This window comes from Symsagittifera roscoffensis, chromosome 1 (genome assembly GCF_963678635.1).
Source record: "Symsagittifera roscoffensis chromosome 1, txSymRosc1.1, whole genome shotgun sequence".
NCBI lineage: Eukaryota > Metazoa > Xenacoelomorpha > Acoela > Convolutidae > Symsagittifera > Symsagittifera roscoffensis.
Genome location: NC_087062.1, coordinates 70831022 through 70854206, shown reverse-complemented (window position 1 = coordinate 70854206; position 23185 = coordinate 70831022). Strand labels below are relative to the sequence as shown.

At 32.8% G+C, this 23185-nt stretch overlaps 1 protein-coding gene across 1 annotated transcript in view; it reads right to left on the bottom strand.

Moving 5' to 3' along the window:
• LOC134848352 (xylosyl- and glucuronyltransferase LARGE2s-like) overlaps positions 1-21219 on the bottom strand; it is a 72817-nt gene extending 51598 nt beyond the window's left edge. The window contains exons 1-2 of the mRNA XM_063865760.1: positions 19865-21219; positions 7813-8153 (exon numbers count right to left, since the gene is read on the bottom strand). Coding sequence (XP_063721830.1) covers positions 7813-8153; positions 19865-20002 — 479 coding nt within the window. The 5' untranslated portion in view covers positions 20003-21219. The remainder of the gene's footprint in view (positions 1-7812; positions 8154-19864) is intronic.
• Between the last annotated feature and the right edge of the window lie 1966 nt (positions 21220-23185).

Below are 23185 nucleotides of genomic sequence, written 5' to 3'. Positions count from 1 at the left end.
TGTATTGGTTCAATGGGCCAATTACATTTTGATTCATCTATGAGTGAATTGAGGTATCTAGCGTCGAGAACGATTTTTAATGATTCTCCTTTAGCTAGAATGATAACGGGGTTGATAAATGTGTTGCCTTTTGGTTGTTCTTCTTTATTAACTGGTGATATAATGTTGTATTGTTCTAAAATATCAAGTAATCTGTTCACTTTATCATGTAAGTGAATTGGTACTTTACTTGCTCTCTGTTTTTTGAAAACTGCGTCTGGTTTTAACGGGAGATGTAGTGATGAACTGATTTTTCCAACATCGAATTTTGATGTTGCATAGACTGATGAATATTTAATTAGCTGTTTGGCTAACTTTTCGAATTCGTCTTGTGTTATTTGTGAATGTTGGAAATTAAACATTGTTAAAAATTTCTGTTGATCCTCTGTGTAGTTACTTATGTTGAATGTAGGTTGAAATATGGAGTTTTTGTGAAATAATCCGTATTTCTGTTTTCGTTACTTATTATATTATTTATAGATAATTCTTCATTAAGAATTGTAGATTGGCAAATATCTAGTAATTGGAGTATATTATTTACGCGATAGGCTTTTTCGTGTATTGGTGATATTGTAGCGTTGGTTTCACAATATCCTAAAAGTCCTAAAGGTAATGTTACTTGGTAAGGTGTGTTGTTATAGACATGTAAGGAAATGATATCGGAATTCGAATTTTTCAAATATTTTATGGATGAGATTGTGATTTTGAAAAATTTGTGAATAGGTTTGAATTCAAATTCTGACATATAAAATTTTTGTTTGTTTTGTTCTTTATCATATTGGTGAACTTGTTTGATTGAAAAATTATAGATATTTCCTGATAGTGGTTTTAGGTGTTTTCTTTGTTGGTTAAATATCGGGTAGAATTTTGAAAAGAATGGTGGTTGTTTATTTAATCTTTGAAAAAATGTTAAGGATGATTCTTTTGTTTTTGTATATTTATCTTTGATTAATATTTTACTATTTAGTATGTTAATTGTTGGTATATACTTCGAAATAAATGGTATTCCAATGATATTATATTTAATGTCAGTGATATGGAATATTTGTTTAAATGGCTTATTTAAAATTTTGCTTTGTTCCATTGTTCTGGTGGGGAGGAGAAATAATTGGATTTTTCCGTAGTTTATCAATGTTGATCCTTGTGCTGTTGCTAACTTACTGGAGGTTTCAAGAGGTGTTAGCTTTGGGTGTAAAGTTTTTATTTCATTCCATGTGGGGATGTTTATTATGTTTGATTCTGCTCCTGAATCAATTAAAAAATCTATTTCAAGGTCTGGTGGTTGAAATTCTTTGTTTCTTGGGCTTTCTAAGAGAAATGGTATTGTCCAAATTTTTTCTTTGGGTTGTTCTTTTTGTATATTTTGATAAATGTGGTTTGTATTCAAGCATTTTGTTTTGGTATTTTTATTGGTTTGATCTGTAGTGTTAATCTCGTTTGTTTCTTGCGTCGTTGGTGTGGAATTTATGGGTGTAGTGTAATAATTTTGAAGAAATTCTGATTGATTTTCATATATGTGTGATGGAAAGGGTTGTTCATATATGACAGATTCATAGTCATTTTCGACTTTTATCATATTGATAGAAAGAGTGTTTTCAGTATCACTTTCTGAATCTGATGATGTACAGTTTATTTGATTGAGTTGTAACGTATCAGTTACTGTGTCATCAATACCTGGAGGGTCTGATGTTGTTTCTGGGTTAGATTGTACTTGATTGATTTGTCTTTGATGTTTAGGTGTACTACTTCTGTGGTGATTATTAGAATTATTATAGTTATTATTATTCCGGTGTGGTGATTGGGAATAATTTCTATAACGATTATTATAACTTGAGTGTCGATTTTGTGAATTATTTCGCGATCTGTATTGGTAATTATTGTTTGGTCTGTTATAGTTCGATCTATTATATGAGTTATTCCTTGATTGATTGTTCGGGTAATTCTGGTTTCTGTTGTTTGAATAACTTCTATTTCGATTATAGGAGTAGTTTCTATTCCTATTGTATGATGAATTTCGTGATTGGTTGTTTGGATAGTAGTTATTTCTTGATTGAGAATTAGATCTAGAAACAAATCGTTGTGTATTTGAATTTGATCTTGAGTAGTTATTTCGACTATTTGGTCTATTGTAGTGATTTTGTGATGAATTATACGTGTTTCTTCGTTCTGGTGATCTTCCTCTATAACTTGAGTTATATGGTGATTGATTTCGTGTATAGTTTGTATTGTTCGGGAGTGGTTTTCCTGAACTGTTGTTGCTGTGGACTGTTTTGTTCGGTAGATTTTGATCTTTTTTCATGTATTGATAGAATGATTTATTTGGTTCTTTATATTTTTGAGGTTTATTTTGATTGTCTTGCTGTTTTTGTCTACATTCGGAAATACTATGTCCGTATCGTCGGCAATAATTACACCATTTTTTGAAAGATGGTTTGCCTTTGAAGTTTGGGTTCTTTTCATAAATATTGAGTATTTCAGTGATTTTTTCAACGAGGTCTGTCTCTGATTCCTGTATATTATTAATATTAGTGGGAGTCGTTTCAATTCTGTTAACGTATTGTAATTTCAGATTTTCCGTTTCTTATAGTTTCATCGTGATTTCTGCTTGTTCTAATTTGTCTACTAGTTTTCGAAAATCTAAATCGGGTTCTCGAATTGAAGAAGGATGGGATGCTCTTTTTTTTATTGCTATTTTCCTTAATTGTGGTGTTAAGGTCATCATTAAGATTTCTGTCATCTTTGTGTTTTTATAGTCGTGTGTATTTAGTGAATATGCTTTTCGAACTAGTGTTTCGATTCGTACTGCTATTTGCTTGATGGTTTCGTTTGGTAATCTGCGAATTTCATTACATAAAACTCTTTGTTGTTGTTTGTTTCTTTCGGAGTCAAACATTTTTGAAAATTCTTGTGTAAATCTTTTCCAATTTGATTTTATTTCTAGAGGTAGTACTGAAAACCATTTTTGGGCTGCGCCATCTAAGGTTGTTTGTATTAACGCTGTGCGTCGATGTATCCAATTTTGATGTAGTGGCGTATTTATTGGTTCAGGTCCAATATTTAAAATCAGGTTTGCTGTTACTGCATTTAAATAATCTTCTACAGAGTATTCAGGGTCTGTTCCTGTGAAAACCATTAAAGGTTTGTTTGATGTTATTGATGATCCACCCATAAGGTATGGATTCATTGTCATTTGTAATGATTCTGCTGCATTTGGCATTTGAGAAAAATTTGAAAGTTGGTTTCTTGTTATTTCATGTTGTTGGAGATAATATGGGAGTGGTATTTCATTTTGCATTTGTGATGGTTGATACGAGTGTGCAGTCATTGGATTTTGTTGTTGAATTGGTTGAAAAGATTGTGTATTAATTAGATTTTGTTGTTGAATTGGTTGTTGATGTTGTGCATCTATTGGTTGTGGAGAAAAATTTCTATGATTTGTACGTGTTCTCTGTATTCCTTGTCTACGATATTCTTGAGTATTTGGTGCAAATATATCTGGTTGTAAGAAATCATCATCTGAGGATAAATAATCCATTTGATAAGATGTCTGTTTTTTATTTTTATTTTGTTGAAAAAATGGGTAATTTTCACTGTGATCCTGTGGAGGATTTGTTTGGAAATTTATTGAATTAGGTTGGGTCATTGGGTTATCCCAATTTCGAGATCTTGTATATTGGTTAAAATTTCTTTGTGGTTGGTTATATGTTTTTGATGGATGTGTATAATTATAATTATGGTCTGTAAAGTTGTTTCTAGTGAATGTTTTGCGTGTTTTTGATGGTATTGTCATGGGTCTGTATGTTTGGTAATCCATATGTGAATATTTAGGGGCAACCGAAGGTTTAACGGTTGATTGTAAGGTTACCTGTGTTTGTGAAGGATTTGTATTTCTTGGTGTTGTTAAATTTGGGCGTATTGGTGAAATACTTTGTTGTGTAGTTGTTGTGTGTACAATTTCTTCATTTATGAAGTGTGATGGTGTCTGGATATCTTGTTGAGTAAGATTCCTAGTTCCATTGAGGTTTTCATTGTGTATAACTGTAGAGTTTAAACTATTATTTTGTGTATCGGGTAAAAATGTATTATAGTTTAATGGTGTTGCATCAATGGTTAATGGTATTACTTTTACATAATCTCTTATGTAAGATATCGTACTTATTGCTTGACTTGAGATTGATTGTGGGAAGCTTATAAATGCGGGATGAGACCATTCGGGGTCCCAAACATAATCTGATTGTTCTGTGATAGCGGTATCATCGTTCGAGTTTTGGGGTCTAAAATTTTTTCTTGCTTGTGCAATTAAATCAATATTGTGTGTGAAATAATCTATTATGAACCATGCCAAAATTTTTTGTAGATCGTGTTTTGTATGTTGTGAAACGTCGTCTTTCGTGAAATTTTCTTTAATGATGTTTAAATAACTAGAGAGTAGTGTGATTTCATGTCGTACTCTTAAATGTTTAGATGTTTCTGTCGGTGAGACATTTGTTATTGGGATTTCGTTTTCTAATATCGAAATATAACTATATATTATTGCGAAAACTTCATTGGTGAATATGGAGTTTGCTCTTTGTGAGTTATGATATTGGATGCTTTTTATATATTCTGAAAAAACTTTTGAAAATTCTAAATCAAGATCGTCTGTTTGAATTGTATATTTTCTATTATTATGGTTTGGTGAGGTGAATTCTATGGAGTAGATTCCATACTGTTGTGTTATGTTGCATATATCTTTTAAGTAGTGGTCTATGATTTGTCTTTTGATTTTTACATCGGGGAACTCTGTTTTACATGGACTGATTCCGGGTTCAAATAAATTTAATAGTAAATTTTTGCAAAATATATGCTGTCCTCTATCAGTGGTTGCATCTACTATAAAAGGAAAGATTTCATCATCATCTGGACTTTCTTCACCTGGGGTGTGCGTTGAGCTCATTTTTTCGTTCGATGACTGTTAATATGTAATTATCAATGTGTCTAATTGGTTGATTCCAATTGTATAAATGTACTGGTTTGTGTTTATACTGCTTTTTTATTCTTCTTTTTCCTCTTTTTGATGAATTTGAAGTTGTTTCTGAGTCAGAAAAATATAATTGATCGTGAAGTGGGCAATTTTTATCTATTGATTCTTTTAGTTTGTAAAGTTCGTCTAAACTGTTGGTTTCTGATTCTGAAAATGCGTTTCGATTTTTTGAAAATCTTTTTCGTGTTATTTGTCTTTGTTTCGTTATTATTTTTCTTTTTAGTGTTTGTCGTTTTGTTCGAATGTATCCAACTGTTTGTGTATGAGGTGTGATTACAAGGTCGTATTTTTTGTTATCTATTTCACAATTGTGTAAAACGATTGTTTGTTTATTTCCTAGGTTTTTAAATGACATAAGGTTTAGGATGACGGATGCAAAAGGTTGTTAAATGATTTCTATTTTCCTAAACTGTTAGTTCTTACGATTTTTTGGTTAGCTTAACCTGGGTCTATTTGTTCAGGGTTGGAGAGAAAAGTATATCGATTCCGAAGAATGATTTTTTACTTTCTCGTGGCTAGTATAAGTTAAGGTGTTAACTTACTTAATCTTACTTAGGGGTAGTGATTGTGTTCAAGGGTTGGAGAATAGTAAATCGATCCACAAGGTTCAGGTATAATTAGAACGCGAGTAGTTCGTTAGATACTATTTTAAACTTACTAAGTCTAAGATTTATCCTGGGTCTGGTAAGAGGGGGGGTCAAGTGAAGGATGAATAACCGAAGTTCTTCACTGTTTATCCTAATTTGAATGATTAGTTTTGTTTAAAAATTTCTATTAGTCTTGGGTCTTTAGAAAGGGTTGGGTAGTGAATCAAACTTTGAGGTCGTTAGACACTAATTAAGTGGGTGGGGGAGAACAAAGTTGTTCTGTTTGATCCAAGGATAAGCCTTGATGATCAAATTTGAAATTTAATTAAGTAGAAAATGATTTAAGATCCAAGGATAAGCCTTGATGATCTGGTTTTAAAATTAAGTGAATTTAAGTTTTAATAAATTTTTAAATGTGTGTAAAGGAAAGATTTAGTGTTTTGATGATATTAGTGGGTTTATGATTGCTGTTATGTTTTAGGTGATGGAGCTGGAACAACAGGATGATTTATGATTATTAACCATTTATTGTCATGCTACTAATTTTTATTTTTTATTTTTCAATAAATATTTTTCAAACATGTTTTGTATATTACTGCAGAGTTTTAGGAAAACGATCTTAGATCTTTTTATCAATCGTTATTGTATATTAATAATTTTGTTTAGCGCCTGAAATGATTTTGAAGATTAACTTCAAGGTTTTATGTTTGTAAATGAAAATCTAAATTCATTGCCAGTAGTATTCTAAATATAAAAGTTTGTTCTGGTTTTTGCCTAACTATCATATAGCTATATGGCAAGTTTCTACTTTGTCGTATGTCGTCTCTGGTTCGAGGTTTTCTTCCAATTCCGGGTAGTTCTGTTATGGTTCGGAATATTGGCTCTGATCTATTGAGTCGTAGAGACATTTCGATTAAATTATTGTCGTATAACATTTTGTAAATGTTTTTGTCTAATTTCTAATCTATTTTGGTTAATTCTAAGCTATTAAGGTCTTGTTCGAGACTTATGGTCGCACCAGATGAGTTAGGACCGAGTTGGTTAACTCATAGAGTAATTTCGGATAGGGTACACCGTCTGCTCGTCACGCTATCTTATTTTCGGCCGGATAGATTCGTGCAACTTCTTAGTCTAATACCGATCCTAATCTTACTCTTATACTATCTAGTCTCAGGTTGTTTAACTAGTCTCTGCTAGGCTCAATAGATCTAGGGTATACTGGTTTATTGCGGCTGCTGAAGTGCTCGGGAGAGTCCAACTAATTTCTAAGTTAAATTCAAATCTCTCTGGTGCTGAAATTACAAGTAACTTCAGCACTTACAAATAAGTGGGTTGTTAGTTAGATGGATCATGATTGGTTAATATTAAATACTTTACATTGGTAAAATATCTAATTTATCCAATCTTAAAATGTAGTTTAGATCAGGTTCCATTTATCTCTGAATAAGCACAACAGGAAACTTTGGACTCATAAGAACTTTCAGTTCAGCGCATTTAATAAAAAAAGTTGTGTTGAGTGTTTACATCATCTTTTTGAATTGATTTAAGTATATCTAAGTTGTGCCCGTTACCGTGGTTTTCTTTATACCTTTTTTATTTTTACATTAAAATCTTGTTTTTGTATTTCTTTTTTTATAGTTATTAGGAAAACTTACTCTCTTCTTTCCGCTTTTAGACAATAAATCTTTCTTTCTAACAAACCCTTTACTTACTTTAAAGTTTCCAGATTTGAGATAGTTGACAATTCGCATTCTTGTTAAGTGTTAAGTTGAATTATTATTTGAGGCGAAAGAAATCCACTAGTTAGTGGTATTTAGTAAGTAGTTTTTCAACTTTTTACACTCATTCATGTCTAGATATCCGTTCATCTTAATTTAAATGTTTCAATAACTTATTCGTTTAACTCTAAGGCAGATTGAAAGGAACTATGATATAAGGTGATACTTATGCCCCTAAGTTAAAGGTACTAAGAAAAGTGGGACACGCTGTTTGACGAAACCCTTGTTTCTGTTACTAAAACATTGTCCAATTGAACTAGTAAAATTTCTCGTTACACCGTAAAATTGATGCTTTTGGGAAGTGGGGAAGGATAAACAGCCTAGTTTTTTGCGTATCAAAATGGTCTTTATTTGAAAACGGACAAAAAATGGCTAAAAAATAAACCTAAGTCCAAGAACGCCAGAGTGATGTTTGTTCGGAATCCAATCCACTTCGTCCACGTGTTCCCTCAGATTGTATATATCCCATGCAACTCCAGGCAAATTCCAACTTAGCAGAATTTTCTCAAGAGTATCCTCACTCCACAGTGTGAACACATGCAGATGTAATTGGAAGTCTTTCGGCTCTGTGAGTCTGTTCTGCTGGTTGAACAAAATTGACTTGAGAAGAGTAACAAAGTGCTGATTTGATCTGAAGCCGTCCGAGATAACTGCCAAGTGCACAGTCTCGTCTGATTCGGCTAGTTGCACATCTAGCATCGAAAATCTTTGGTCCTTTTCGTTGAACTAAAAAAAATACTATGATATACACGATTTTTAAACGACGAAACGAAAAACTAGAGAATTGAAAAAAAAGGGATTTGAAAAATTTCGTCTTCATCAGAGATTTCATGAAATTAACATGACATCAAACTTTTGCTCAAACTTTTTGTTTCTTTTTATGAATACTATCATATCGATAAGTTTTCCGACCACTTCACGAGTGAGAAGGAACAATGACGTAGAATAAGTTTTTTTCATGCCCTTGTTTTCCTCAAAGAAAACTCCTAGGAGTCCAATTGTGGCATCATATTCGAATTTTTTCAGCCGCAATTCGAATTTGCAAAAAAAATTTAAGAAATTATATGTGTGACGAGATAAAATGGTTTGAGAGTTTTGGTTTTCAGTCTAAATCACACGAAAATTGATGATGACACTGAATCCCAACTGATGATACCCAAATCAAATCTGCTACAATTCTTACGTTATTTGGCAATACTTCTCATTATTTTAATTTTTTAGCCTAATTAATTACCTCCTTATAAAACATTTTTAAAAAAACGAAAAACTTAATTTCATTGTAATTTGACAAAAAATAAATTGCGAAAAGTTTTCAAAATAAGTAAAATCCAAAATCCAACTCAAAAAATATATTTTTTTTACAGATTCAGTTATGTAGACAAAAAATTGGGAAGTTAATTCATTTTGCTTGATAAGCAAGTAGTAAGGACTACTTAAAGCTAACAAGACAACTCGCACACATGCTGTCCTATTAAGTCTAAGTAGTCCTTTTTGTTTTCATTTAAATTTGGTTAACTTCCTAATTTTTTATTTTCAAAAATCGTTCTGCAAAACAGAAAAAAAATTGAGATGGGTTTTGGACTTAAGTTTTTTTGCAATTTTTCCACAAATCTTTTTCACTTTTTAAAAAGTTACAAAAAAACATAATTGCCAGTTACTGTGCAAATAGCGCAGCATGTTTAGATCAGACTTAAAAAACTCTAAAATTCTCAAAAAAACTGACGTCACTCCATCAAAACTAAATTCTTACATTTTAAATTAAGCTGTTGTAAGCTTTTGAGCCATTAAAATAAGCTAAGGTATGCCTGGTCTATCGCTTGATTCGCTCAAATTAAGACGAAAAACCACAAGTTTTTAACCGGTTTTTCTCGACACTGTTAAATCTTTCAAAGTGGTTCGCTCACGACTGTAAGGGCCTGAATTTTACATAGTATTCGTTTCTACTTGCGCACCAAAGACAACTTGCAACAATGAACAACTGGCATTAAAATGCAACTCGCAGTAGTGTCACCGTCGCAGGCGCGCCAATTTATTGTGAGCTTGCCAATAGAATGTAAAATCTAAAACAAAACTTAGAACTGGGGAATTGCAACCAAAATTTTGAAGTTTCAAATTGTTTTTCAAAACTTGCAAATTGGTGCTATCCTTCAATAATGCCGAGTTGTCTTTTGTTTCGAAATGCCTTTTTAAGGCAAGTTATCGGTGAACCGTACAAAACCCTGAAAAAGTAAGAACCATTCCCTATAAATTCGCTACTGTTACGGATCTGTACGGAGCTCACATTTTCAATGAATTTGTTTTCTGAGTTCTAGAATATATATTCTTCTAAATAGATTTATAGTCGATATACAGATTGTATATTTTAGTTGATGAAATGGTCGATTCCCTGAGGAATGAAGGGGTGCATCCATCTCCCCCTCAATCAACCCCTGTCTACCGATCTATAAATCTATTTTTCTATGTATATATGTACATAAATAATCGCGGATCCCTACATAGAAAACGGCTCAATTTAAAGTCAAATAATAAAGTCTAAGCTATTGGTTTTACCAAAAAATCAATTATCGTACTAACAATAATTTTTACCCAAAACGATAGTCATACACTTTGAAAAAACTGGTACATTGGGTTTTGATCGTTCCAAAGAGTCAATCTGAGCAATCAAAGTAAACCATCAATTTTATTCAAATTATATTTTGATCAATTTTATTGTTCCGACTTTCGATACGAAAGTAACGGAATATTTGTGCTCGGGGTGGGTTTTTTTTTTCTTCAGACAAATTTCGACTTTTTAACTAGCCATTTTTGACGGAATTTTTTTCTATCATTCGAAAGGTATTGTTGTCTTGAGCTTAAATTTGAAAAGATATTTTACCTGTGATCATTTTTGGTAAAGTTATGGGGGTTTAAAGATAGCCATTTTGGCCAGTTTGGGACAATTAACGCGCGATAATTTCGCGCTTTTAACGCGTAAGCGGAGAGTTAATCCGTCTTAAAATCGTTCCAAATTGGTTGAAAGAAGCTTATTTGCCATAATTGATTTGTTACAAGGAGCTAAATCTATCTTTTTGCACTTTAAATGGCGTGTGGGGGGATGATTTCAAAAAAAATTTCAAATTTTAGAAAAAAAATTTCATATCATTTAATTACATTTAATTCTTTAATGTTATTACTGCTCCATAAAACCTTAAAAGGCGGTCGGAACATTCAGGGCTTCGCCCTGATACGAGCAGTCTTGTTTGTTTTGGATAGGCTGTAATTGAAGTTTTTATATATTATTGAAAAATCGAAGAGAAACTGAACACTTTTTAGTCTGAAGTAAAGCGGATGACAATTCAGCAGCGCGTCATCAGGGTTATCCTTCAACCTAGCACAATGTTGTAGTTTTTCTGTCGCCGGGAAAAATCTAGTTTAATCAATTTTCAAAGCGCCTTACAATCCGGCCATATTTCACTTTGTTTGTCAGGAGGGATAGTATGTACGGACCAAGTTAACACTCCCCATTTCCCATTACAACATAATTAAAATCTTCCACTCTGCTTTTTAATTTGGACTGAAACTGATCTAAAACAGAAGAAGTCAACTCCCCACCCCTCTTCTTCTCTCCTTAAACGGTTTCTTAAAAGGAGAAGAATGCTGATTTGGTTCTAAACAAGGCTTACTTTCCAAAGTCTAATTCTTTTCCTTACTTTTAATACATTTGGTACGAGGTTCTTGGTCTCCAAAAATGACATTTGACATTTTCAACTTAGTTGTTTTGATTTGTGGCAAACGCGAGCCAGGTTTGTGTTCTGAAACATTAATCAAATGCAACACTAGCCGTTTGAATCATTAGCAGTTGTAATCATGTTTTTCTGCCAGTAATTTTCTGTCGAAACTAACAACAAATCAGAGTAAACACGAATGTTTGTTTCGAGGCACAACCTGAATTTCATTCAAGTCACTTTGATGAAATTTCAGAATAAAGATAAGAAAATGTGCCTAACAGTAAAATATCTTTTTTGTTCTTAAGTTTTCATTTCAGAGCACTCAAAAAACCTCAAAAAAACTATTCCCGAATATGAAATTTTTCATCCATTATTTTGGTCAATTTTGTGATTAAATACTAGTTTTTTATTACTAGTTATTTTCATTTTTTCAAAGAAAGTTTGCAAACGTTTATAAACTTCAGACACTTTAAAAAGCAGATGATGCGGTCATCAGTTTGTCTAGAAGCACTCCGACGTGTTTTCTTTCAAATTGTCATGATTTTGTCAAAAACTTTCGTCATGAATTTGCAATCGATTTTTCTTTGCGAGTGAACTTTCTACGATGTGAATGGCGTTTCGCTGATCTAAAACTTTTCACGGAAAATTTTAAAATTAAATTGAAGTTAAAAAAACTGAGGATGAAGTTCTTAACACAGTTCTTAACATTTTGTTCAGTTCTTTTGTTTCTTTGATGTGAAAAATTCGAATTTTTTGAAAAAATCTCAAATTCGCCCCAATTTGGTTCCCCAAGAAGGGATTTGCTAAAAATGAGTCACCAATCTTTTAATCAGAGAAAAAGTCAAAAAAATTAATAACGGTTTTTTTAGTTTCAGATTTGGCTTTCACCAAGAAATTGTGCGCAATGTAAATTTCATCACTCAATAATTTCGACAGTGACAATTTTTAACATTTTTAAATAGCAGTTTTGACTGCACTTTTAAAAAAATTTTCCCAAAATTTGAAAATAAAAATTACATAAACAAAGTTTTTATACGATAATTCTCCCGCCGCCGTTTTTTTATGAAAACAATTCTGAAGCCGCCAACTACTCCAAGCATTGCTTGATTATCATTACTGTGCACTGGATAGGTGCACCAATTTGTGTCTGTGCGCCAAACTGTGCACTGGATAGGCGCACAAAAGCCAAACTGTGCACTAGATAGGCGCACAATTTTGTGTCTGTACGTTTTTGAATTAGAGAGAAAAATCTTTAAACATGTTCCAAAATGTAAGTAGATTGCACTCACAAAACTTCCGCTGGTTCCGCGTACAAAAAACTGTAAGGTAAGTTTTGTCGGCACAATAGTTTTTTTGCGGGTTCGGAAACGAGCGAATATAGGTAGTTGTTCTGGATTCCGCAGATGTAAGTAGATTCCGCAAATTTATGCGGAATTCGCTCAAAATTTGCTGATTGCATTTACAGTTGCGGATTCCACGACAGTTTAGGTTTACTAAACACATATATTTTTATTTAGTATGGATTCCACGAACTTTTTGGGCAATATTTGATGCAGATTCCACATTTTTTGTTGCGGATTCCGTAAAAATGCCTGTTTTTGGAGCGATTTTGAGCAATACAGTGTTCTAGCTAATTTTCCGTGGAATCCAAAACAGCAAAGAAGATCAAGGAAAAATAGCAAACTTCAGGATTCCCTGACAAACCTAAATTTGGCCTGTTTCGGAAACCGTTTACAATTGACGAAGTGCTCAGTTTGGCCTCATAATGACAAACAATTTTCACGGTGAGTGATATTTTTTAAACCAAAACTTTCAAAAGTTTCAAAAATTGAAAAAAGAACTTTTAAAAATCTTTTTTCACTCACAATGTTAAGTATAGAACGACAATTCTGCATTTGAGCCAACTAGCCTGCCTCAGACTAAATACTGGATATTAAAAGAAAAAAAAGCAAACAAAACAGGCGCTTATTATCCCAACTAGCACTAACTTTCCAAATAAACAAAAATTTGAAACCAAATATAAAAAGCTTTTGGTTTTTATGAAATTTTTGCTATTTTCAAAAATAGGTGCAGGGTTTGACTTTTTAGATGATTCTATGATTCTCAAGAATCAGTTGTAGTGAATTCGAAAATAAAACTTAAAAAAAAGCAGAACACATTTCTCGACACGTAGACATGATTTAGAATTTGTTTTTAGAATGGGAATAACGATTTATAAGAAAATAAAATCATTTCTTGACTCCCTGTCAGCTTGTTTTTGAAATAATTATTATGTTGGACTTTCACTAAAAATTTGTGCTCAATTTCAATTTCAACATTAAGTAATTTCCAGAATTTTCAACACTCTGACAAATGTTAACACTCTAAATAACAGTTTTTGACTGTAATTTAAAAAAATTCAAAATTTGGAAACTAACTCTGATATAGCCGATAATTTGATGAGATATTTCTCCCGCAATCATTTGTTTGTGATAACAATTCTGAAGCCGCCAACTACTCCAAACACTGCTTGATTGTAAACAATTTTCAAGGTAAAGTGAGTTTTACAAACAAAACTGAAAGTTTTGACCTTTATTTTTTTTTTCAAAAAAGTTTTCCAAACGTTTATAAACGTCAGACACTTTAAAATGCAGATGATGCAGCCATCAGTTTATCTCGAAGCAATCCGGAATGTATTCTTTCATATTGTCATGATTTTATCAAAAACTTTCGTCATGAATTTGCAATCGATTTTTCTTTGCGAGTGAACTTTCTACGATGTGAATGGCGTCTTACTGATCAAAATTTTTCACTGAATATTTTAAATTAAAAGGATTTTAAAAAATGAGGATAAAAGTTTTTTACAGACGGATCTATTTTTACCCTTTCAATATAGTTTTTAGGCAGCTTTATTTTTGAGAAGTTTTGTTTCTGTGAACTAGCTTTGAATCCCCTTTGTGAAACTGCGATAAAAGCGGTAATTACATGCGCACAGACAATTCGGCCAAAGACAATTCAGCCAACTTGAAATTCAGACAATTCAGCCAAAAGTATACAGACAATTCAGCCAGTTTTACAAAACGCGAGATTCGAAAGAAAAAAATTGGAATTGGAGATATTTCTCGGTTTGAGGCCGCCAGTGGGCGCTCTACGCGCGCGTCGCCGCTTGGCGGCGGTAACCGGCTCTAAATTTCGTATAGAGCCCTACCCTCTGTTGGCAAGCTCGCAACACGTTGGCGCGACTGCTGCGGTCACTATTATTGCTTGAATTGCCTCTGGCTGAATTGTCTGCATACTTTTGGCTGAATTGTCTGAATTTCAAATCGGCTGAATTGTCTTTGGCCCATTTGTCTCGACGCAGTAATTACCATCGCGAAATGAGCTCGAAAAGTTTGTGCTTATAACAAAATTCAGTGCTGAATTAGCACTGATTTAAAGCTGAAAAATCCAAGATTTTCAGAGCTGGAGATTTCAGAGCACTGATTCACAGCTGGAAATTTTACCGATGAATTATCTATGAATAAAGGGTGATTTAGCATTGATTCTCAGCCTTGATTTAGCGATGAGTAAGCAATGGTTTAGCGACGAGTAAGCAATGGTTTAGCGATGAGCCGGCAATGGATTAGCGAGTTAGAGTACTGAAATGATTTCCCCCTCCGCTTACCTCCGCCTCATTTCTAGCCGTCCTTCAAAACCCTCATCCATTTACAACCCCCCCAACCCCCCGTGCTTATTGGTGGTTGATAACGAAACTTGAGGTGGTAAATAGAATGCCCCCGTTATGTGGAGAGTGAAATGTGAACGGGTGGAAAAGTTATCCCTCCTCGTTTATTCCCTGCACCAGCTCCAATTTAAATTCAAAAATCCAAAATCGCTCCGAAAAAATGAAAAACAAAATTTAATCATAACAAGACTGCTCGTATTAGTACTGCTCCATAAACCGACTGCCTTTTAAGGTTTATGGAGCAGTAATAACATAAATTAATTAAATATAATAAAATAAAATGAATTTTTTTTTTAATTTGAATTTTTTTGTGAAAATCATCTCCCCACCCGCCATATAAAGTACAAAAGGCTAGATTTCGCTCTTTTTAACAAACCAATTATGGCAAATCACTATATCTCGCGCGTTAATTTTCCCAAAATGACCAAAACGGTAACCTTTAAACCCCCATAATTTTACGAAAAAAGATCACAGATAAAATATTTTTTCAAATTTAAGCTCAGAGCAACAATACTTTTCAAAAATTTTTTTTAAAAATTCCGTCAAAATAGCAGTTAAAAAGTCGAAATTTGTCTGAAAAAACCCACCCCGAGCCCAAATACTCCGTTACTTTTGTATCGAAAGTCGGAAAAACAAGACTGCTCGTATCAGAGCGAAGCCCCGAATGTTGGGACTGCCATTTAAGGTCTATGGAGCAGTAATAACCTTACAAAAATTAAATGTAATAGAAAAAAAATGAAAAGAAAAAATTTTTAAAAGTAATATTTTTTTTTGTAGAAATCATCCCCCCACACGTCATATAAAGTACAAAAGGATAGATTTCGCTCTTTTTAACAAATCAATTATGGCAAATCAGCTTCCTTTAAAAAATTTGAAACGATTTCTGAGACGGATTAAATCTCCGCTTACGCTTTAATAGCGCGAAGTATATCGCGCGTTAATTGTCTCAAATTGGCCAAAATGGTGATCTTTAAACCCTCATAACTTTGCGAAAAATGATAACAGGTGAAACATCTTTTCAAATTTAAGCTCAGGAAAACAATACCTTTCCAATGATACGAAGAAAAAATCCGTCAAAAATGGTAGTTAAAAAGTCGAAATTTGTCTGAAGAAAAAAAACCCATCCCGAGCACAAATATTGCGTTACTTTCGTTACACAAAAAAAAAAAAGACATTTTATTACGTTCTATAAATTATTCAATTAACACTGATTTCGATCGAATTATAACGGCAAAATAATGGTGAAAAAGCAATGAATTTCGTCGATGAATTAACTACTTTCCTTTTTTAGCTTAGCACTAAGTTATATTGTTCCGACTTTGTGCTCGGGGTGGGTTTTTATTTCTTAAGACAAATTTCGACTTTTTAACTAGCCAGTTTCGACGGAATTTTTTATATCATCCAAAAAGTATTGCTGTTTTGAGCTTCAATTTGATAAAATATTTCACCTCTGATCATTTTTTTGGTAAAATTATGGGGGTTGAAAGATTGCCATTTTGAACAGTATCGGACAATTAACGCGCGATATATTTCGAGCTGTTAACGCGTGTCAAAAAGTCGAAATTTGTCTGAAAAAACCCACCCCGAGCCCAAATATTCCGTTACTTTCGTATCGAAAGTCGGAAAAACAAGACTGTTCGTATCAGAGCGAAGCCCCGAATGTTGGGACTGCCATTTAAGATCTATGGAGCAGTAATAACATTACAAAAATTAAATGTAATAGAAAAAAAAGAAACGAAAAAATTTTTAAGATTGAGATTTGTTTTGTAGATATCATCACCCCACACGTCATATAAAGTACAAAAGGATAGATTTCGCTCTTTTTAACAAATCAATTATGGCAAATCAGCTTCCTTTAAAAAATTTGAAACGATTTCTGAGACGGATTAAATCTCCGCTTACCCTTTAATAGCGCGAAGTATATCGCGCGTTAATTGTCTCAAATTGGCCAAAATGGTGATCTGTAAACACCCATAACTTTGCGAAAAATGATAACAGGTGAAACATCTTTTCAAATTTAAGCTCAGGAAAACAATACCTTTCCAATGATACGAAGAAAATCCGTCAAAAATGGTAGTTAAAAAGTCGAAATTTGTCTGAAGAAGAAAAACCCAACCCGAGCACAAATATTCCGTTACTTTCGTTACACAAAAAAAAAACGAAAAAGAAATGACATTTTATTATGTTCTATAAATTATTCAATTAGCACTGATTTTGATCGAATTAGTAACGGCAAATTAATGGTGAAAAAGTGATGAATTTCATCGATGAATTAACTACTTTTCTTTTCTAGCTTAGCGCTAAGTTATATTGTTCCGACTTTGCGCTCGGGTGGGTTTTTTTTTCTTCAGACAATTTTCGACTTTTTAGCAAGCCAGTTTCGACGGAATTTCGTATATCATTCAAAAAGTATTACTGTTTTGAGCTTCAATTTGATAAAATATTTCACCTGTGATCGTTTTTTTTTTTGGGAAAGTTATGGGGGTTGAAAGATTGCCATTTTGAACAGTATCGGACAATTAACGCGCGATATATTTCGAGCTATTAACGCGTAAGCGGAGATTTAATCCGTCTTAGAAATCGTTCCAAATTGTTTGAAGGAAGCTGATTTGCCATAATTGATTTGTTAAAAAGAGCGAAATCTATCCTTTTGTACTTTATATGGCGTGTGGGCAGATGATTTGAACAAAAAATTTCAAGTTTTAGAAATGTTTTTTTTTTCATTTTATTTTATTACATTTAATTTTTTTGTTATTACTGTTCCATAAACTTTAAAAGGCAGTCGGAACTTTCAAAACATGACCCTGATACAAGCAATCTTGTTCATTTTTCGGCACTAAATCATCCAAAAGTTATTGCTGTTATTAAATCATGTTCAATGATAGATATATAATCGCTAATTCATTGATCTATGAAATAACACGGAATCATCCATGGAAATGTTATTCAAACTACGGTAGATTTGCAATTTTTCATCACTGATTTTTATTGAGAACTCAACGCGAGAACGTATTCTGCAGAATTATACTTTTGCATATTTCAAAGCAAAATGTTTTTTTTTTAGGCTTGGTGAGTGCTTGCCTTAAATTTGCATTGCTAATTTTCTTAAATACCTTTTCGGATTCGCCGTAAACTTCCATTATAAAGGAATCAGCATCTTCTCACTAAATCTGTTTAAAAGTTTGGCTTATGCCAGGGGTAGTGAAAAAATAATCTCCTACAATCAATTTGTTTGAGATACAATAAATAACAAAAACAATCATAGAAGTTTGCAATGAATTATTGCAGTTTCGAAGTCCTAAATACCATCATTTTAACTGCAATAAATTGGTAATGGGTTACCAAATCTGAACTAAACCTTTTCAGTCGCAACACCCGACTCAAAATGAATAGGTTGCAACCGTCGCAACTCAAAATGGGAAAGTCGCAACCTTGACGAGCCAAAATAGATAAGTCGCAACATTGCGCGTCCGATAAAACTCAAACTGACTTTGTGCGGTATAAAACAAATAAGTCGCTACTAAATTATAATAAAAATGTAATAATAAATTATATTAAAAATACAATAAAATGCTGCTTATTATAATAAAAATATAAAATTTGTGTTTTTCGTTGAGTTCGTGGTAAAATTTGACCAGATTAAACGAACACGCATTGCACAAATCCAAGTGCTTTGCACCGAACCATACTTTACAATTCTGAAAAATTCAGATCCAAGGTTGTGTTGATTCTCTTGTTAAACTTGCAATAAAAACATTGAACTTACACATCATATTTGCAGAAACATTGCAAAATTATATTTTCTTACCGCAAGAACTTTTGCACCAAATTTTTTTTTTTCAAAAATCAGTTCATTGTTAACTATTTGATAGTAAAAACAACGTAAGTCATTACAGGATCAGACGCAGCTAAATCGGGCTGCTTTATTCCACGGCGATTGAGATTTCATTTGGTTGTAAATGTACTGAGTATTACACTGAACAGAATCTATGTAGCAAACATTTTATTATGATTTTTTTATAATGTTGATTATGATTATCATTATAATAATTATGGCTATTATGATTATGGTAATTATGATCGTTTGATTTTTTTTTTATTGTTTTCATGATTATTATAATCATTGTTATGATTGTTTTTCATTTTTTATTTTTACATGATTATTTTCATGATTAAAATGATTTTTATGTTTATCATTAATATGATTATTTATTTTATTCCGGCCATTGAAAACGGAGAGGAAATTTATATCTGGGTGGGTTTTTTTAACCACAAATCAGGTTTCACAAATAATCATTGGGATGAGTGATGTATCATAAATAAATTCTTTCAGTCGTGATTCGAATTTTAAAAAGTTTTCATGTGTTGAGAAAAACCGGTATGAATTTTTTCTAATTTGCAGCGAGTATAGCGAGCAAGCATATAAGCAGGCTTGTTCATACTTAATTTAAGCCGTTAACTTCGGCTTAGTTATTTATGCTTATTTATAGTTTTACTGGAGTAAAATTAGTTGCTGGAGTTCTTTGGAATCAAAATTTCCAAAATTAAAAAAATCTGTAAAAAAAAACCGTAAAAAATTTTTTTGAACTTCACGACACTGTTGTTTTTTTTTGTTCTTGTCATTTTTTGTCAGAAAATTGTTTTCCGATTTGCCTTTTATACTGTGCCTTTCGAACGTGCCTAATTTTTTGTTCAGATCTTTTTATCACACCACCCAGAAATAACGACATTAATTTGAAAAAAAAAATTGTTTTTTTTTGCGCTTGTTTTTTAGAGACTATGGTCGGAACATTCTGGGCTTTTTGCACAGTAACCGGCTATTCTTGTTTTCATTTGTAACTACATTTAAGTTGCGGCGCGGCCGTAGCGGTTCAGTGTGTGACTTTGCGCGACTGAAAAAACCTCGGCCGGACTGCGAAATCTATCTGGCGCAGCCGTACTGCGCGCAACCGGGTATTGTTGTAGCTATTAATTTTTGATAAGCCAGTTGATAAACTCCGATATGTTTAATCAGAAAGAAAAAATACCTGCCGTTTGATGATCTGGTTGTTGTCGCTTTGTTCCAAAGTAAAAGTTTGGTAAAATAAAATCGCAAAATTGAGCGAGGTCGAGATAAATATAGCAATGAGAAGAAAAGTAACAACGCGGCCACTTTTAGAATCCATCCTGAATAGAACCAATATCAAAACTGAAAACTATATAACACTTTTTTATCAACAAATGTTTAATAGCTTAAAGTGAGTCCAGTTTTCAAAAGCGAAGGTGAAATCCAGTTTAAATTTTAACAGATATGTAACAAAATTGATCTTGCGTTTCTTGGTGCAATTTTTGATTAAATTTTCTTTAAATTACCCAATCAAAAGTTTTAATAAATAGGGGGTTTGGAAGATAAAATGTGATGCAGTCAGATTTTGTGAACATGGTATATATAATTGGGATTTTCAATTTCCTGCGTTGCGGCAAAGTCATCAACAATAACAAGTGAGTTGTTTACGATACAGACTGTTAATTTCCGGGTGGTTGAGTGCAAACGTCGACAAGAGAAATTTATGAATTTATTGGGGACATATTGGATTGCTTTATGATGTAGGATACGCAATATTGGCCTCCCTGATGACAAAGAACTAGTCTGAAGGAAACTCGCAGAAGTCCATATAATTAATTGCAGACCCGTCTTGAGTTGTTTGTTAAAATTAACTATAATCAGGTGTTTTAATTCATTTCAATCTTGAAACAGATTTTTTTAAAGAAAAAAGTTGTCGGCCAGGTAAATTGGATTGTTTCTTATCGGGATATAAGTAAGCAACCTATCTGCTAAGTTTACAGGTAACTCACACTGTTTAACTTTTCAAACTGTTAGAGCTCTAAGAGTTGGTACAAGCGAAGCCCAATCGCTGTATATAGTGCCAAACAAGTTTATTGCGGGTAAATGCACGAAAACAACCAAAGCAAGAATAATATGAGTAAAACAATATCGGAGTGTTAAGTCCGATCTCTTTAGAATATAGTTGGTAAAACTATAAAATAGTGAATAGGATTATTTGAAAACGAAGGAAGGCTTTCTCAAAATATCAAGATACAGAAACCAATAAAAAGTTCACCCCATAAATCTCAAGTGGTTCTCAAAATACCTGGTGGCTGCCGTCTGGGTCAGCCAGTAAAGTCTCGCCCTAAAGGAAACACATAAATCGAACAGGAAAAGTTCATTCTTAATTTGCCCGAGAAGAAATCACCTATCTGATCGAACTTCGTGCTTCATATGTCTTGACTGGTTGTAGAGAATTGTTGATTAACAGAGAATTTTCTGTTTATAACCAAAAGCAGCCCGAAAGTTCTTTATTGTAAACCTTTCTGAGTTATTTATTTACTTTGCTTAAGTGACTTGCCTTTATTATCAACAGCAAAATCTACAGTGCAATTTTTTGAGATTAAAAAGGAATTCTTATTGGTCGATGTGCTTTTTTATTTTCCCCGGAAACGTGTTAGGCTTTATTTTTATATTCCGTGAAGTAATTTTCAAAATTCGCAAGTTTCCAAAAATAAAAAATATAGAGAATTAAAATGAGAAGTTTTAGAGGACGCAATCGCATGTTTCAACTTTTAACAACCAAAAACAAGCGGCCTAGATTGTTCGTGGCGATTTTTATCTCTGTATTTTTTGTTCTTTATCTTAGAAAAAAAATTATATTCATAGAAAACTTTAGGATGAAATAAAATTCGCTTTGAAGACTGCTGTTTCCGTATATATGCAATAAAAAAATTCTTCATTGAGGTAGGGTAACTTTTTAAACTAAACGGGGGAATACAAATAAAAAGAGTTCTTGGGTGTAGGTTTGTAAGCAGGGTGCTCAACTCACAGAATAGTTTCTGTTCACGTTACTTGTTTTTGGCCGGATAGGTTTGTAGTAATCCTTTGTTGACTATTAACACCTAGCCCTACTCCTAATGTCCTTTGCCTCTAGAGATCTGTAGAAACACTGTTTTGCGAGATTATTTTGAGATCAACTTTATTCCAGTCAGTCGGGAAGTGGTCAGGCTAGAAGTTTACATATGGAAGAAGGGCTTTAGTTGAAAGATCATGATTGGTAACTTTAAATATTTTGTAAAGGAACTCGTTATATTTCTTTTTTATAAGCTAGAAGCTGAAGAACAGAAACGAGGTTCCAAACAGTTTGCAAGTAGGTATATAGAAATTAGGTCGTTTTCAAAAAATGTTTCAAAAATATCATGCAGTTTTTCTTGAGTAGATGGACTATCTTCGTGAAAGAATTGCCAAATATTTTTGAAGGGAAGCTCGCCATTTGTGATTGTTCGTACCAATAAGCTCGCAAAAACCCTAAATTTAAAAAAAAAAATGAACAATTTTTGCTACAAAACTAACAATCGGAAGAGTTTTCAGTTTTCAAGACAAAGGAAATTTTTCAAGTCATGTCACAGAGAAAACACTTTTAATTTTTTTTGCCTCACTTTACCTGAGCAATTTATTGTTTCTGAGTGACAAAATATTAATTTTTAAGCAGCTAGAATATATAGTTTGATTGCAAGTTTTGATTGGTCAAAAATCGGAAAGGTTTTTGAGCGTAATTTCAAATATATTTTTTCATTTGCGAATAAATTGATTGAGCAGTTCTCGTCCACAGTTCTACAGAACAGTTAATGTTAACCTAAAAAGACCGCTCGTACCTCGGCAAAACCCTAAATAATTCAAGTAACTTTTGGCCAATATGACCAAGATTTTATTAGCTGAGAAAATGAAGTTATAAGTTTCTTGAAAAATTCCCCAACGTTTGCATTATTCAAATAAGAACTTATCGTCAAATAACAAAAATTTTGGAGCAATTATTGTCTCAATTCAAATAAAAGAAGTGTTCTTTGCTCGAGAACAACCTATTTTCGAAAAGACCGCACTTTAATTGGTTCAGGGGTGTGAAGTATCGTATCGACGATAGATATTTTGGTTCCGATAGATTATCGCGATACATTGAGCCCTCCCGATAGATTATCCGATAACCGCGATTATTAGTACCCTAAATTTTAAATGAGTGACAGAAAAATTAATGCCATGTTTGAACTGACACAAGGCGCAATGGTTGAGGGGCTATCGAGCGAAGAAAATAAAGACAAGAAACGTATCTTTTTTGTCTTTCGCTTCATGAATAAAGTTAGCATAGTGGTCCATTTTTACTCAAGGGAAAAAAGTTGTTTCCAAATGCTAAATAGATTATCGCGATACTTAAAAGCTTGTCGACAGATATTTCGATATATCGGATATGCGATTATCCATTTCTCACCCCTGAACGTTTCAAAAGTTAGTTCTACTTGTGAAATGAAAAAATTTGCGTTCTGCT